General features: G+C 44.1%; 1 protein-coding gene across 3 annotated transcripts; it reads left to right on the top strand.

Moving 5' to 3' along the window:
* The first annotated feature begins 201 nt into the window (after window positions 1-201).
* timeless (timeless circadian clock) lies at window positions 202-13,870 on the top strand. Of its 3 annotated transcripts, none has more exons than XM_062987086.1 (30): window positions 202-254; window positions 1,608-1,732; window positions 2,039-2,192; window positions 2,281-2,395; window positions 2,539-2,601; window positions 2,694-2,795; window positions 2,925-3,080; window positions 3,184-3,317; window positions 3,763-3,850; window positions 3,957-4,133; window positions 4,573-4,790; window positions 4,884-4,987; window positions 5,240-5,409; window positions 5,527-5,649; window positions 5,855-6,006; window positions 6,122-6,219; window positions 6,305-6,425; window positions 7,936-8,137; window positions 8,345-8,484; window positions 8,595-8,680; window positions 9,035-9,158; window positions 9,247-9,329; window positions 9,579-9,733; window positions 10,283-10,496; window positions 10,584-10,652; window positions 10,735-10,853; window positions 10,952-11,177; window positions 12,173-12,218; window positions 12,747-12,841; window positions 13,408-13,870. In XM_062987086.1, exons 2-30 carry the CDS (start codon window positions 1,651-1,653, stop codon window positions 13,533-13,535), a joined length of 3,744 nt encoding a protein of 1,247 aa, XP_062843156.1. In that variant the 5' UTR covers window positions 202-254; window positions 1,608-1,650; the 3' UTR covers window positions 13,536-13,870. The 3 variants fall into 3 exon arrangements, with proteins under 3 accessions (XP_062843156.1, XP_062843155.1, XP_062843157.1); XM_062987085.1 differs by lacking the exon at window positions 202-254 and adding an exon at window positions 448-716; XM_062987087.1 differs by lacking the exon at window positions 202-254 and adding an exon at window positions 1,311-1,337.
* The last annotated feature ends 581 nt before the right edge of the window (window positions 13,871-14,451 follow it).

Genomic DNA, 14,451 nt, shown 5'->3' on the forward strand with positions numbered 1-14,451 from the left:
ACATTCTCTGTGTTTCTACACTGATGTTTCTGAGTTTTGAGCAACAAACCAAGAGACTAGTAAGTTTAAAGCAGCAGCTGAAACCCAGAACAAGAACAACACATTGCAGGGCTGAGAACGGTCAATCACCCTAACTTCTTGTCTTTTGGGGATCCCTTTTGTTTGATAATAGGGGTGCAGGTTGGTCACAAAGTGTACAGAGCAACATATGATCTACGGTTGGTAATTGTATACCCAAAAAGTGCATCTATACGGTAAGAAATGTTAATACAATGGCCAATGAAGAGCTAGGCGAGAGGACTTTTATTTTGAAAGGCAAAACAAGAGGGTTTTCTGTCCATTCTGAGGCTTTTCAGTTTTTTCCCTTTCCCTTAACATTTTTATTCACTTTAACATGATTATTTAGAGCGAAGTATTTCATTTAAAAAAACAGCAGATTTTGGTAGTTTTGTTACAAGTTGTAAAAATCTGTTCAGGTCCCTTTAAGACGGCCTCACTCCGGCTGCACGCGCGCGCACACAAACTACTATTTTGCGCGCCAGATATGTTGTGGAGACTGAGTGGAGCTAACAGCTAACGGCCTGGCAGATAAATATGAAGATATAAAGTGTATTATTAATCCTTAATTTGGGAGATATTTGTTGCTTACAGAAGTGGAAGGGGTATTTTGATCATATTAGGTTGTTTAAAAATCTGTTCGTCTGCTCGCGTCACTGGTAAGTCTGTAGTAATTTGGGTTGCGTCCCAAATTACTTACTAAGCTACTACATAGTGTACAGCTACATCATTAGTAGTGCACCTGTCTAGCACACTATTTAGCACAGTAGTTGGCGGTTTGGGATGCAGCCTTAGATTATGAGTGACCCTGGTTATACTGTCAACGCTGTTAAAAAAAACAACTAAAGTTAAATTTTCTTTAATAATAAAAAAAAAAAAACCTCGGCTGTTCAACATTATTGTTTGTTACGGAATGATAGCACAATGAAGCAAGCATTAGTTTAGTTTTGTCTGAAACTGCATTCAACTTCTGTTTTGTAATCAGGAAAATAAATAGATTTCATAATTTTATTATAAAATATTTTACTATAGCATTCAAAAAAATTTCTTATTTTTATAGATGTAGCTTGAAATTATAGATTATATAAGATGGTCAGTGCATATGTATAATCTTATTTAATATGTGTGTATATATATATATATATATATATATAGTGTATATAATGTGATATGTCAAGTGTGAACACATCAATGGAGCAGCTTCTTTGTTTACATCTGTCCCTTTAATTTGGATTTCTCTACGTCTGATTGGGAGAGAAAAGTGACAACTGGCTCATGAGGTAGCTTGGTTCAACATGATCTTTGTTTACTTTAAGAGAAATCTGAGCATTAAAAATTATTAAAAATATGTGATTATGGTTGGTTTTGGGGGGGATACCTGAGCTAAGCAGCTATTTCTTTGCATCACTAAACATTAGAACTAAGTGAATGGCTGGTTTGGACCCAAAGAAAGTGTCTAAATGTAAGCTGTAATTTTTCAGATGTGTTCAAGAGGCCAAGTCAGCTAACACAAGTATGTTTTATTGAACTGTAATTTACCTCTTTTGCAGTTGGAGACGGAATTCCAGAGTTAAGCCCACGTACTTGTGAGATATGAACTGCGAGTTGTTGGCCACTTGCAGTGCCCTCGGGTACTTGGAAGGGGACGAATACCACAAAGAGCCAGACTGTTTGGGTGAGTCGCTATCTGTGGAATTATTAAAATGGATTTGTAGAAACTGTTAGAGGTGCACTGGTCTTAAATATTAATGTTTCAACACACAAATCATTTACAAACGTAAACTGACAGTCTTCTTAAACAGCACAAATATAAATGCTCTCTTCACATCTGGTTTTGGTTAATGTGTGGAATCAGCATTTAAGAGTAGGATATGTGCATATCATTTATTCAACATCATTAATTTTAGTCATCTTTAGCCTGATGCAGTCGATTTTTAATTCTATCAGGAGCCGAGCTAATTCACAAACGTTTCATTTTCAGAGAGTGTAAAAGACCTGATTCGATACCTGAGGCATGAGGATGATATGAGAGACGTCCGACAGCAGCTGGGAGCCGGACAGATTCTCCAAAATGATCTTCTTCCCATTATCACACAGCACGGAAAAGACAAGCCTCTCTTCGATGCCTGTATTAGGCATGTTTTTTTCATGATCCATTATATGTTAAACCAAAATTTTATATAAATAAAAGCTCTAATAGTTTTGTATGTTATGAACTTTAAGGCTGATGGTGAATTTGACCCAGCCGGCACTTTTGTGCTTTGGAAAAATCCCAAGTGACCCCACATTTCGCCATCATTATCTTCAAGTGGTGTCGCATCTACAAGCGTATAAAGAGGTAAGACGGATCTTAGTGCTGCGTTATTATACACTGTAAGGTTATGGGATGTCCGACATGGTTCTGGTCAGGCTACCAAATCCATTTGTCTGCATATCGTATGTTAGTGTGTACTAGTGAGTCTTTATCTGCTCTGTTGCCAGGCCTTCGCCGACGAGAACGTGTTTACTGTGCTGAGCGAGACACTGTACAACCTACTGCAGTTGGTGAGTAACGCAGAGCTGTGAAATCCCCATGTTGATTAAAAAAGGGGTAATAGTGCTGCAGTTTTTTAATATTTTCTTCCCTGTACTGTCAGGATTGGGAGCAGAGGCAGGAGGAGGACAACCTGCTGATTGAGAGGATTTTGCTGCTCGTCAGGAACGTGCTGCACGTCCCTTCCGACCCCACTGAGGAGAAAGTTAGAATCTATACCCTAATCTTACCTTGTCCTGGATCATTTACATTTGAATTGAATCAGATTGTAACTTCTGTGCTGTTGATTACAAGATGAAATATAGAGTCACGTTGGCGTTTTCCCCCTTTGCAGAAAGTGGACGATGATGCCAGCTTGCATGACCAGCTTCTGTGGGCGATCCACGTGAGCGGAATGGACGACCTGTTGAAGTTCCTGGCCAGCGCTCAGAGCGACCAGCAGTGGAGCATGCACGTTCTGGAGATCATCTCGCTCATGTTCCGAGATCAGGTACGATCTGCTGATTCCCGATTCTCACTCCTCCCGGTGAACACGAGTATATGAGCGTGCTGCTGACGGTCTGTTTTCTGCACATCCCCGTTGCTCCTCGTAGACTCCCGAGCTTCTGGTGAGTGCGGGACAGAGCCGCTCGGTGCAGGAGAAACGGAAGGACACTTCAGAGCTGGAGGCTCTTAGACAGAAGGAGCTGGTGGAGAAACACGGCCGCACCATGCAGCGAGGGACCAGGTGAAAATAGAGCGAACGCATGTTCTAATGATTTCTAGTGCTACGTTGAAGCTCGTAAAAGTAAATCTAACATTTAATAAGAGACGAACACGGTTGAGATCTACCTCACAGTCTGCATTTCGTGCTTTACTATTATGTCGTGTCCATCAAGCCACTTTTGTATCATGTTAGCAGTCTGCGTAGGGGGTGGTGTTATAAATAAGAAAGCATTATAAGAAAAGAAACAGGTTGCTTCATGTTTGTCGACTCCTATACAAGAATGTTAAACAATCATTGGACCTAACTATTGGCTGCCTGAACCAATATGGATCCTGTACCATACACCCAATCTAGTCGTCTCTAATGGTCAGACACGGCCAGTTGTGAGGCGATGGTTGAGAGGATAGGTTTTGCGGACAGTGACCATCATGTTCTCATGTCGTTTGGTAAAATCGTCTGGTTTCAGGCACTCGCGCTTCAGAGGTTCATATGTAGTCCAAGGATTAAAGTCCATTGGTGAAAATGATGTCATTTACCATCAGGGACTGCATAATGTAAGTACACGCTGATAAATGTATATCCCTAAATATCCTGTGTATGTGTATTTAATGGCTTCTTTCCCTCACAAACGTCTCTGTACTGTCCGGTTTATTTTCGCAGTATAAGAACTATTCTCACGATTGCGGGAAGGCTGTGAGGCGAGTGCCCAAGCGTAAACAGGTGGCGCGGGACACCGAGACGCATCGCCGCTCGGTCCTGAACGTTCGCCTCTTCCTGCGCGAGTTCTGCGTCGACTTTTTGGATAACTGCTACAATCGCCTCATGTACCTCGTCAAGGTGGGCAAACGAACTGAACGGAGGGACGCGCATGACCCGATGTGATGTGATGTTTATGGTGTACCAGATCATGCCTTGTGAGAGATCCTTGTCGTGTCAATCGACATCTCATACACACATTTACAATGTTTAAACTCGGACCTCACAGTAATGCGACGTTGAGCTGGCTGGTGAAGCCCCATCCTGCCTTCCCTCCCTCATACACAGCCGCACCGCCGGGTCTCGGATTCATGCTCTGGGTCTCGGTGAGGGTGGTGGGAAAGCAAGCGTCCTAGACTGCTGGCCCACCCGAGCACCCGAACAAGCACGTTAATACGTTTGATCCAAGCATAGCGATCGAGGCTGCATTGTAATGTTGGTGACGCACGGCTCCAGAGAGCCAGGTTCTGTCAGGTACTGCTACCGTCAACCTGTTCTGTCTCCGTCTCTCATTTTCTAGGAGTCGTTGATTCGTGAGCACGCTCAGAAGCATGACGAGATGTACTACCTGTGGGCGCTGAGCTTCTTCATGGCTTTCGACCGCGGCAACGGCTGCAGGCCCGACCTGGTCTCGGAGACCCTGTCCCTCCGAGCCTTTCACTTCATAGAACGAAACATCACGAACTACTACGAGATGATGCTCACGGACCGCAAGGAGGCGACGTCTTGGTCGCGCAGGTCGGAACGCGCTCTGTGTGCGTGTAGACGAATACAATCTGAAACGAAAAGCCGTTTTATTAACACAAAATGTGCGTTTTGTTTATCTTGTAGGATGCATTTGGCTTTGAAGGCCTACCAAGAACTCCTGATGACTATGAATGAGATGGATCGGTCAAAAGATGAGACCATCCGCCAAAGTGCAAACGTTCTTAAGAGTAAGTCGATGCTTGTAACCAGCGAGTTATGAAACAGGAGACCGGGATTGCATTTTATATAGCACCCCTATGTTTTCTGATCCTTCAGTCACTTGCTGTGTCTTCGTAGCTCTTCAATATGATTTAATGTGCCCTTTGATTAAAGCCATTTAAGATTTCCTCATAAATCATACAGAAGGTGGATTGTCTAAAATGTTCCAGGGTCTGAAAGTAGGAGTGATTTAGATACGACTTTCCCTTCGCCGTCCGCAGGTAACGTCTTCTACCTGATGGAATTCCGAGAAATCTTCCTCACTCTTCTGCGCAAGTTTGACGAGAGGATGCAGCCGCGCTCTTTCCTGCGCGACCTGGTGGAGTCCACGCATCTGTTCCTGCGCATGCTCGAGCGCTTCTGCAAGGGCCGAAACAACCTGCTGGTACAGGTGAGCACAGGACGAGCTTCTTCAGATTCGCCTTTATATTGTTTTATTGTTGCTTAGATTCATTTTCGATATTTTAAGTGCACGCAATGTGTCGTATCTGTATTTCCGTTCTGACAGAAAAAGAAGGGGAGAAAAAGAAAGCAGAAAAAGAAGTCGGCGACGCGGGTAGAGAACACTCCTGAAGCGCTGGAGGAAACCTGGCAAATCGTCTCTCAGGAGCTCAGGGCCTCGAACTTTCAGGTCAGTCTTTTGATCTACGATGATGTTTTTTCATGATGAGCGTTTGGACCTTCATTCACTGCGAGAAATGACTATATTGGGGAAATAAAAGGGTTAAAATCCGGAAAGAAAAGAAATGGGGGCGATTTAATATTCTTTATTTACTAAAAATGCAAGCAAGGTGTTTTTAAGTGTTCAAAAACGTCTCGCTGCCCTCTGGTTGCAGCTGTCAGAATCTCTGAAGGAGGCCGCTGTGCCCTTTGATGCAGCATCTGAGATTCCTGTTACTGAGCAGAGGTCTGAGGCCATGATTCGCATCCAGGACGCTCTGCTCGCCCGAACCGGACCAGAGGCGCTTTGCTTGCTCCGAGCTGCACGGTAAACCATGTGACCTTCGGTTTAACCGTTATTTCGACTCTAAGCTTCGAACTTAGTATCAGGCCTTGACTTTTTCATGCTCCTTAATACCTCTTACTCACTTATTTATTGTCAGGGAGGTGTGGCCGGACGGAGACGCGTTCGGCTCTGTCGACGTGGAGCCCGAGGACGAGCTGGACCTTCTGAAGCAGATCCTCTTCGCCGAGCTACCTAGTAAGCCGACCGATAAGAACTGCAGCACTCTTTAACATGTTCATTCCTGCGTGTGCTGAATGTGTGTTTCCTTCGTGGGGTGAAGGACCAAATCCGGCTGAGGCTTCCACGGAGGAGGATGAGGAAGCAGAGCTGGATGAGGAGGACGAGCTGGAGACGGTGCGCGTCTCTGAAACGGAGTTCAACTTTTTGGACTTTATTAAAAGGTCCGTGATTCTGTTGTGTACTTTTTTTCTGGCCCACCAATCTAGACGTTTCCAATTCCCAGTTGTGAATCCGCTGCCTTTTGCGCAACCTTCAATCTGATCAGGAGCTGAGAATCAAACTCACCAGAATCAAACTCAAGGTTTTTATGAATTAGCTGAATGAATAATCTGGCCAGCCTACATATTTAGTAAGAAAATGCTGTGATGTTTGGGCAAAACGACATAAATACAAACCGTTCTGAGGATTGTTTGTTTGCCCCACCACTGCCAAGCTGCCTAGTGGTAATACTTTGGACACCGGACCCTGGCACTCATGGTAGCACTAATGTATGCCTGTTTCCTGTCATTTAAATGAGAGTAATATATATTATAATTCTTTTTTTATCGATGATGACAGATGATAGGAGTGTTCCCGTTGTAGTAAATGTTAGAGATGGGAGGATCGATCGGCTATGTATCGAAATCGGCCGATCTTTTATCAAAATATGGTCGATATTTCCTAAATTCAGCAGATCCGATGGCGTGATGTATGAAGATCACCTCCATGTTGAGCTTAACGGCTCAGTGGATCGATCCAGACTTTGAGCTACAGAGCGCCAACCATCGCATCACCATTCGTCACCCATCGCATTTCACAACCTAAAATAACGTCGTTAACGTTGTGCATCATACATACGATGCAATTTTGCGGATTGAAATATTTACTTTAAAAAGATAATACAGCCCGATCCCATCTGAGCCGATTCTATCAGCACGTTATATAAACTCCTGGTTCACTTTGGTAAATCGTGAGCGGTTCTTGCTTTTGGTGTAGATGAGAACAGAAAACGTTACAGGAGCCAATCGGAGGCAAAAGTTTATTCATTACTAAATTCGTTAGTTCAGGATCATCTGCTCTGACCGACAGAAAACGTTTAGCGCCACAGGCAGAACGAGTCTGACTCGGTTACCGCTCTGTGGTAATAGCGGTTTAATTAATGTAAGAGAGTCACACAGAATGTTCTGTAGTAGCTGGTGTTTATTTAATACTGTGAACAGAGCGTCTCTCTGAAAGACACACACACGCCGTTGCTTCTGTCACCGGTTTATCTTCACTGTGAGCCCTATTTTTAAAGTTTTTTCAGACTGAACTGGATAACATTAAACCTGTGTGTGTGTGTGTGTGTGTGTGTGTGTGTGTGTGTGTGTGTGTGTGGTGTCAGTTAGACTAATGAAATATGTCTCCTGTGGGTGAAAAAAATTAATTGCTTTAGTTTTAGAAGTAACCTCCACCCCCCCCCAATCGGAATCGCCCTGAAAGGAGATCGGAGATCGAATTCGGTGCCAAAAACCCCGATCGGTACACCTCTAGTATATTTTATTATTAGTGTTTTTACTGTCATTGTAGGTGGTAGTAGTAGTATTGTTATTTTGGTGGTTCAGATAGTTTTTGTAAGATGTATAGCTTCCATATCGGTTGTGCAGATTAAAAAAAAAAAAACTGCTGGATGTGATTTGTTCTGGCCGGCAGGTTCGCAAACCCGAACATCGTCCGTCCGTATTTGGTGCTGCTGCGCACATACAGCACGAACACGCCGCACACCAACCACTGCATCGCTCGCATGCTTCACCGCGTGGCTGTGGATCTGAAGATGGACGCCTTGCTCTACCAGCTCTCGGTCTTTCACCTCTTTAATAAGATCCTTACTGACCCTGCAGCCGCTGCCTATAAGGTAATTTAACTGAATCTGCTGCTGACGTTCTTTTTCTTTTCCAAATCTAGCTGTTTCCTGTTCACTATTAGTGATTACAATACCAGTGATTAGAAGGTCCCTAGTTCAAGCTCCACCACTGCCACGTTGCCACTGTTCAGCACTGCGACCTCAAACCCGTCCGCTAATTGCCTTGAATGTAAATGTAAACTTTGCTTATATGTATAGGAGCTGGTTACCTTCGCCAAGTACGTCGTGAACCGGTTCTTCACCCTGGCTGCCACCAACAACAAAGCTTTCATCGAGCTGCTGTTCTGGAAGAATGTTGGCGCTGTGAGACAGATGACCGAGGGCTACACAGAAGACGGGTGAGTGTGTGTGTGTGTGTGTGCACGTCTGTAGACATGACGAGTGTAGACGAGACGATTTGATGCATTTAATTATGAAGAAATAGATTTTTTTTCCCCTGTGCTATCAGCGAGGGTGGTAAGAAAAAAGCCAGATGGACACCGGAGGAGGAAGAGGAGCTTCGTCAGCTGTATGAAGAGCACAAGGACTCAGAGGGTGAGTCTATATCCATTTAAATGTCTAAATATCGCCCGCTTGTTTGTTTTATGGCCCACACTTTACCTGAGAAGACGAGATTGGTGTGGATGAGCTGCGGTGAGATTGCGGTCCGAGCTCTGTTCAGGCCACTAAGCACCTTTGGGATGAATTAGAACGTTGATTGCTAACTAGGCCTAACTAGGCTCAAATGCCCTCTTGGTTAAATACATACAAAGAATAATAATGACCATGTTTTTGAAATGGTGTGTTCAACAGGTTTATAGGTCAGGTGTGGGGAAAAAAATGGTCCATAGGTCTTTTGAGGTCAGCTAGTCTAGTCGAGCTAAATCGGCTGAATTTTCTTGATTTCAGTGCCTGATATTGTGGAGACCCTCCTGCCATTGCTGAGAAAGCCCGATCTCACAAGGCGTCAGGTTGTGGTCCAAATGGTCGCCATGGGTTTGGTGGACAGCGTGAAGGACCTCAAGAAAGACAGGTGAACGTCGTTCTAGAACGTGAATGAAGAATGTAAGATCTGCTGGTCTCGATTAAACCAAAAAAAATTCTTTCTTTTCTTTTGAAAGGAAGGGCACTCGTATCGTGCTGTGGACTGAGGAGCAGGAAGAGGAGCTTCAGAGGCTCTTCGAGGAGTACACAGACTCGGATGGCAAGTTTTCCTCTAAGCATCTGTGTGTTAAAACGGATTACATGATCACATGACTAATTATAAGACATACTGTTTATAAAAGACCAGAGAAGGTGACTTGCAGTGTTTCATTCACCTTTAATTTAGCTATTAATATCCGGCATGGTGACAAGCCAGTGTAAGCTTGGGAAAGAGGAATAAATGAATGAATAATCGATGAATAAATAGAAAGAAACCATTTTCTGTTGATGTGATCTGCTCTATCTGCAGATGTTCTCGGGAACATTCTGAAGAGGTTGACGGCGAAGCGTTCGAAAGCACGCGTCGTGGATAAAATCATCAGCATGGGCCTGGTTTCGGAACGCAAAGAGCTGTACAAGAAACGGCGACGCAGCGCTCCAGGGCCGGGAAAGAGCAGAGGAATGGTAAACTCTACAACTTTCAATTATTTGAACCAGTGAAGAAGCTTTTAGAGGTATTTTTAAGTGTCAGTGTATTATTTCTTTTGTTTAACAGCGTTTATTAACTAAACCTTTTTGCTGTATTAGATTTAGACCAATCCAGAAATATTATTGTGTTCATATCTGATTATTTGGGCTGAAATTGATTTCTGAACCCAATAAAATAGGGTCGCAACAATGCGTAACTGTCCTGACTTTTTAATCCCGTTTTAACATACCGGCTGTTAGAGATCACAGAGTGTGTTCTTGTTCTTCTAGTCTTTTATAAGTGGTCACTTTCTGATCACAGGATGCTGCTGGGTTTATTTGTTTGGCTGGAGTGTCTGGGATGTTTTGCGTGTCCCTGTTTTGCACCCAGTGCTTGGTGGTGGTGGTGCTGGGTGCATTAGTACCCTGACCAGGGTCGATGAGCTAGATTAGAATAAATAAATAACCGGTGTTTCATTGCTCTGGCGGCATCTGCTGGAACAACAGTGCAATTGCAGCCTGTCACTGTTGGTTTCTGTTTGCCAGTCTGAGGACGAGTTTTTTACTGATCTGAGCGAAGCACCGAGAGATGAGTCCATGGACAGAGAGGATGAAGAGGAAGATGAGGAAGATGAGAATGGCTTTGATGAGGGAGAAAGAGAGGAGCCGGTCAAGCCTGCTCGGAAAGCCACAAGACGAGAGAGTGCTGTGGATAGAAACATCAGTTTTGAATCTTTGGCGAGCAGCTTACGCCGTGAAGGTGGGTTCCATTGTGAGAAGTGAAGCCGACCAGAGCAGGTGACTGATTTGTATTTGTATGTCTGATGTGTATTCGGTTTGTAAACAGGCCTGTCGGGGCCGATCCTGTGGCTGCAGAACTGTCTGAATAGAGCAGCTGATGATCGGGAAGAAGATGGTAATGATATCAAAAATATTGACACATTTATGGTCCCTACAAGCTTTTATTTGGACGCAAGCAAATGATCGAATCTCCTCAGGCGTCTCTCATCCTGTGGCTTTGGTACCTCTGACCGAGGAGAACGAAGATGCCATGGAGAACAAGAACTTCCAAAAGCTCCTCCGCAAAGTCGGCATTCGAGCGCCGGCTGACGAGCAGGTCAGACTGGATCTTTGTTTAAAGACGTGTGTGTTTTTTTTTTTTTTGTGTGTTTTTTTTTTTTTTCTTAACCCGGCCTTGTTTTCACTGACGACCAGGAGTCATTTTGGAGGATTCCTGCCACCATGAGCATCTATCAGCTTCGCGCCACTGCAGCGTCTCTCGACCAGCCTCGGGAACCGGAAGCGGATGCTCAGGAGGACGCTGAAGGAGTTGCTGCTGATCCCGAATCGGTGCAGGAGGATGGAGAGGACCAGGACACACAGGAGCTGAGGGCTCAGGCCCTCCGTGCCCTGCTGCTGGCTCGCCAAAGGAAAGTAATAAGTAAGTGGCCCCCCTTAGTGGCGGTGAATTGGAATGTTGATTTCAAACCAAGCCTTTTTGTTCCATAATTAAATGCTTTTCTGACTGAATGGATTCCTACAGACAAACTCCAAAATCTTCTAAAAAGCCTTTTTAGAAAAATCTCTGTAATGATGCCAAGTACTCACATCACTCACTCAGTAAAGGCATAGTTTATTTAACATGATATTTTAATGATTACAAATATTTTAGCACACTGGTGATCACATAAACATAAAACCCTTTAGTTACACTGGCACTAAATAGGCACAATGGGTGAAGTCGGCATCTATATCAAGTGTTTAACTATTGGTATAGTTTTTAAACATAAATCACCAGTCTTTATTAAGCACAATGGGGCAAGTAATTTAGTTATCTGCCAGGGCCAACATTTACCCACATTTGGCAGGCGACCAGGCTAACTTGAAACCACTTCTGCAAAACATCTCTAAACCTCTAAACAACTTAGGTTAGATTGGCAAGGCTATAGTTTTTAGTAGGGATGCATCAATACCATTTTTTCCCCAACCGAGTACAAGTACATGTATTTTTGTACTTGCCGATACCAATACCTATTGGATCAGATATCTGACATGCTGGAAAACTCGATCCGGTTGCCGAGTGCTCGGTGAGCCGGTCGGATCGAGTCGTTGGATAGTTCACATCTAGCGATCGAGAGCCGAGTTTGGATCGCCGAGCGAACGCCGAGTCGCTCCCGAGCCGGCAGATCTAGCGCCGACCAGTCGCCGAGCGAAAATCAGTGCAAAAGTCGTGTAGTGTGAACCGGGCATAACGCAGCGACGTGCACTAGGCACACGGTATCGGATGTTTAGTATCGGAGCCTCGTTTGCAAGTACGAGTTAATGAGCGTGGTATCGGGCAAATACCCGAGACCAGTATCGGTACTCGTGCATCTCTAGTTTTTAGACAGATGATGAATGATTTAACGAACTAAATACATTTCTCCTCCTTTACAGACGATTCCTCTGATGTGGCGGCCACAACCGAGCACGAAGCACCAAGGTGGGTCCTCGTTTTCTCTAAAGCACGTCCCAAACTTAGAGGTGCAGATCAAAGAGAGATTATGTTCATGACCGTATGAATAAAGGGCTTCAGAAGAAGCTCGCTTTCATTAATAATAATACGTTCAATTCGTTTAATTCGGCTTCATTTCAGTCTGGCTCGTATTACCTATTGCGATTATGTTTGTAAAATGCCCTCAGGAAGGCAACGCTGGAAAAAAAAACCTAGTAGCAAAGGCAATGAATGAAAAATGAGAAAACATAACAGCTGAGAAGGATAAATAATAGCTGCATATGAATAAAAGTAAAGCAGATACAGATAATGCTCAACTGTCATTGCCACACCTTCTTCTCCATGTAACTACCATCGTAGACTAGCACCCCCGCTTCTTCTACACCAGCCGTTTGTGTTCAAAAGGCGAACCTGAACCAAACAAAATAAATAATGAATGTAATTTTTTTTCTCAATCACTTCGGTTGTGCATGTTATCCCGAATTTAAAGATGTTTTACTATTTTTTTTGTTGTAGTGCTGCTGCTACTGCTGGTGCTGCTATTGAAGGTAAAACCTCAGCGAAGAGAAGTCGTGTCCTGGACAGTGATGAGGATGATGAAGATGAGAGAGGTATAGTAAAGCATTGCAAAATTCAGTAAGGTTGATAAAATTGTCTTTTATCTTTTGGTTGCTCCCGTATTTGGGCGTCGCCATAGCCGATCGTTGTGGTCCACATATGTTTTAACACCGGATGCCCTTCCTGATGGTACCTAAGGGTGCACTGACGAGTTCAAACCACCAAAAACACATCCCTCTCTTCCTCAGACACAGCCAATAGTGTCTGTGTTTTCCTCGCTGTGCTGCTGGCCTCTACTACCATCGCTGCCGAGCTCACACTGAATGATGAAACTGACAGCCCAGATTCAGGGGTGTCGGAGTGTTCGGCTGTTCGGCCTTCGTGTAGCCATAGGCTGACCGCAGCGCTTATGTTGTAATATGGAGAAACAAAACATTAAGAAAGGGGCATGTAAGAAATTTCAATTATTTGATCATTCGACGGCACCTTGGGTTGAGTCCGTGTGTGCGCTGTGTACGCAGAGCCTCAGAGCGCATCAAGGGATGTGAAACGTTGCTGATTTTTATTGTCCTAACATGTCGTCCGATTAATACTCACTATACTGCTTTTTATTTCACAGATAAGGACTCTACGTCCAACATGAACGCAGATACTGAAGGAGGCGACCAGTCGGACGCTGAAACGCGCTCCGCTCCGGCGAAGCGCAGGCGCCAGAGAGTGCTCAGTGACGATGAGGATGAAGAGTAGAAGCCGTGACTCTGTGTGTTCGGTTCCGGTGTCTGGAACGGTTCTGTTGCTCAGTCGTGTTGAGATCTGTGATCCCTGCCCTGAACATAATGCCCTGTAACACACCTCGGTTAGGGCTTTAGTTCATCGTGATGCCTCGGCCACCATTAATAGACAGACAGACAACAGACATAGCCGATTATGTCTGTATGTAGACACCCACCCAAGTGATAGCACCACTGGGTCCCATTAACCGCCCCACCACCAGTGACTTGTTTAGTGGACAGTTTCTCTTAATTTTTTGAACAGTTCAACTTTGTTAGCTTAATAAAACAGTTGTTTCTTCAAACTTTAAACGTCCACTTTTTGTATCTGTTTTATTGTTCTGCATTTGCATGTTCTTCTGTTGCTGATTCAGCCCAAGTGCCTGGAAACCTTTTACATCGTCGTGTTCATTAAATAATCCTGCTCAAACCTTTAAATAATAATAATAATAAAGATGTCTTTTTTTTAAATACACATTTTATTTTCACACAATGCGAATGGAAATATATTGTTGGAGATATGAGTGAACCATGCAGTTCGGATGATTGACCATGAACTGGTTGAATATCCCCCCTTTTAAATCTGTGGGCAATAGTCTACATTTGTGCCCATTTACGCCTAAAGCAGCCTGCACTGGGGTGGTTAAATCAGGGAGGGTGTAGTGTGACACTCCAGACACGACATAAATGTGAGAATCCACCTCTGGACCGGAGGGTGTACATGATAATCTGCGAATCTCCTTGGTCAGAGCAGTTATAGAGGAGTTGAGAGAAAAAGAGGCGATAAATTCAACAAAGAAAATAATTCGTGTCTACGAGACGTAATTCTGGTCGACTCTCAGTTTGACTCTTGGCACTGCTGACCCGACCGGGCACCCAACAGACACAGCTGG

This window comes from Trichomycterus rosablanca, chromosome 24 (assembly GCF_030014385.1).
Source record: "Trichomycterus rosablanca isolate fTriRos1 chromosome 24, fTriRos1.hap1, whole genome shotgun sequence".
In the NCBI taxonomy this organism is placed as follows: Eukaryota; Metazoa; Chordata; class Actinopteri; order Siluriformes; family Trichomycteridae; genus Trichomycterus; species Trichomycterus rosablanca.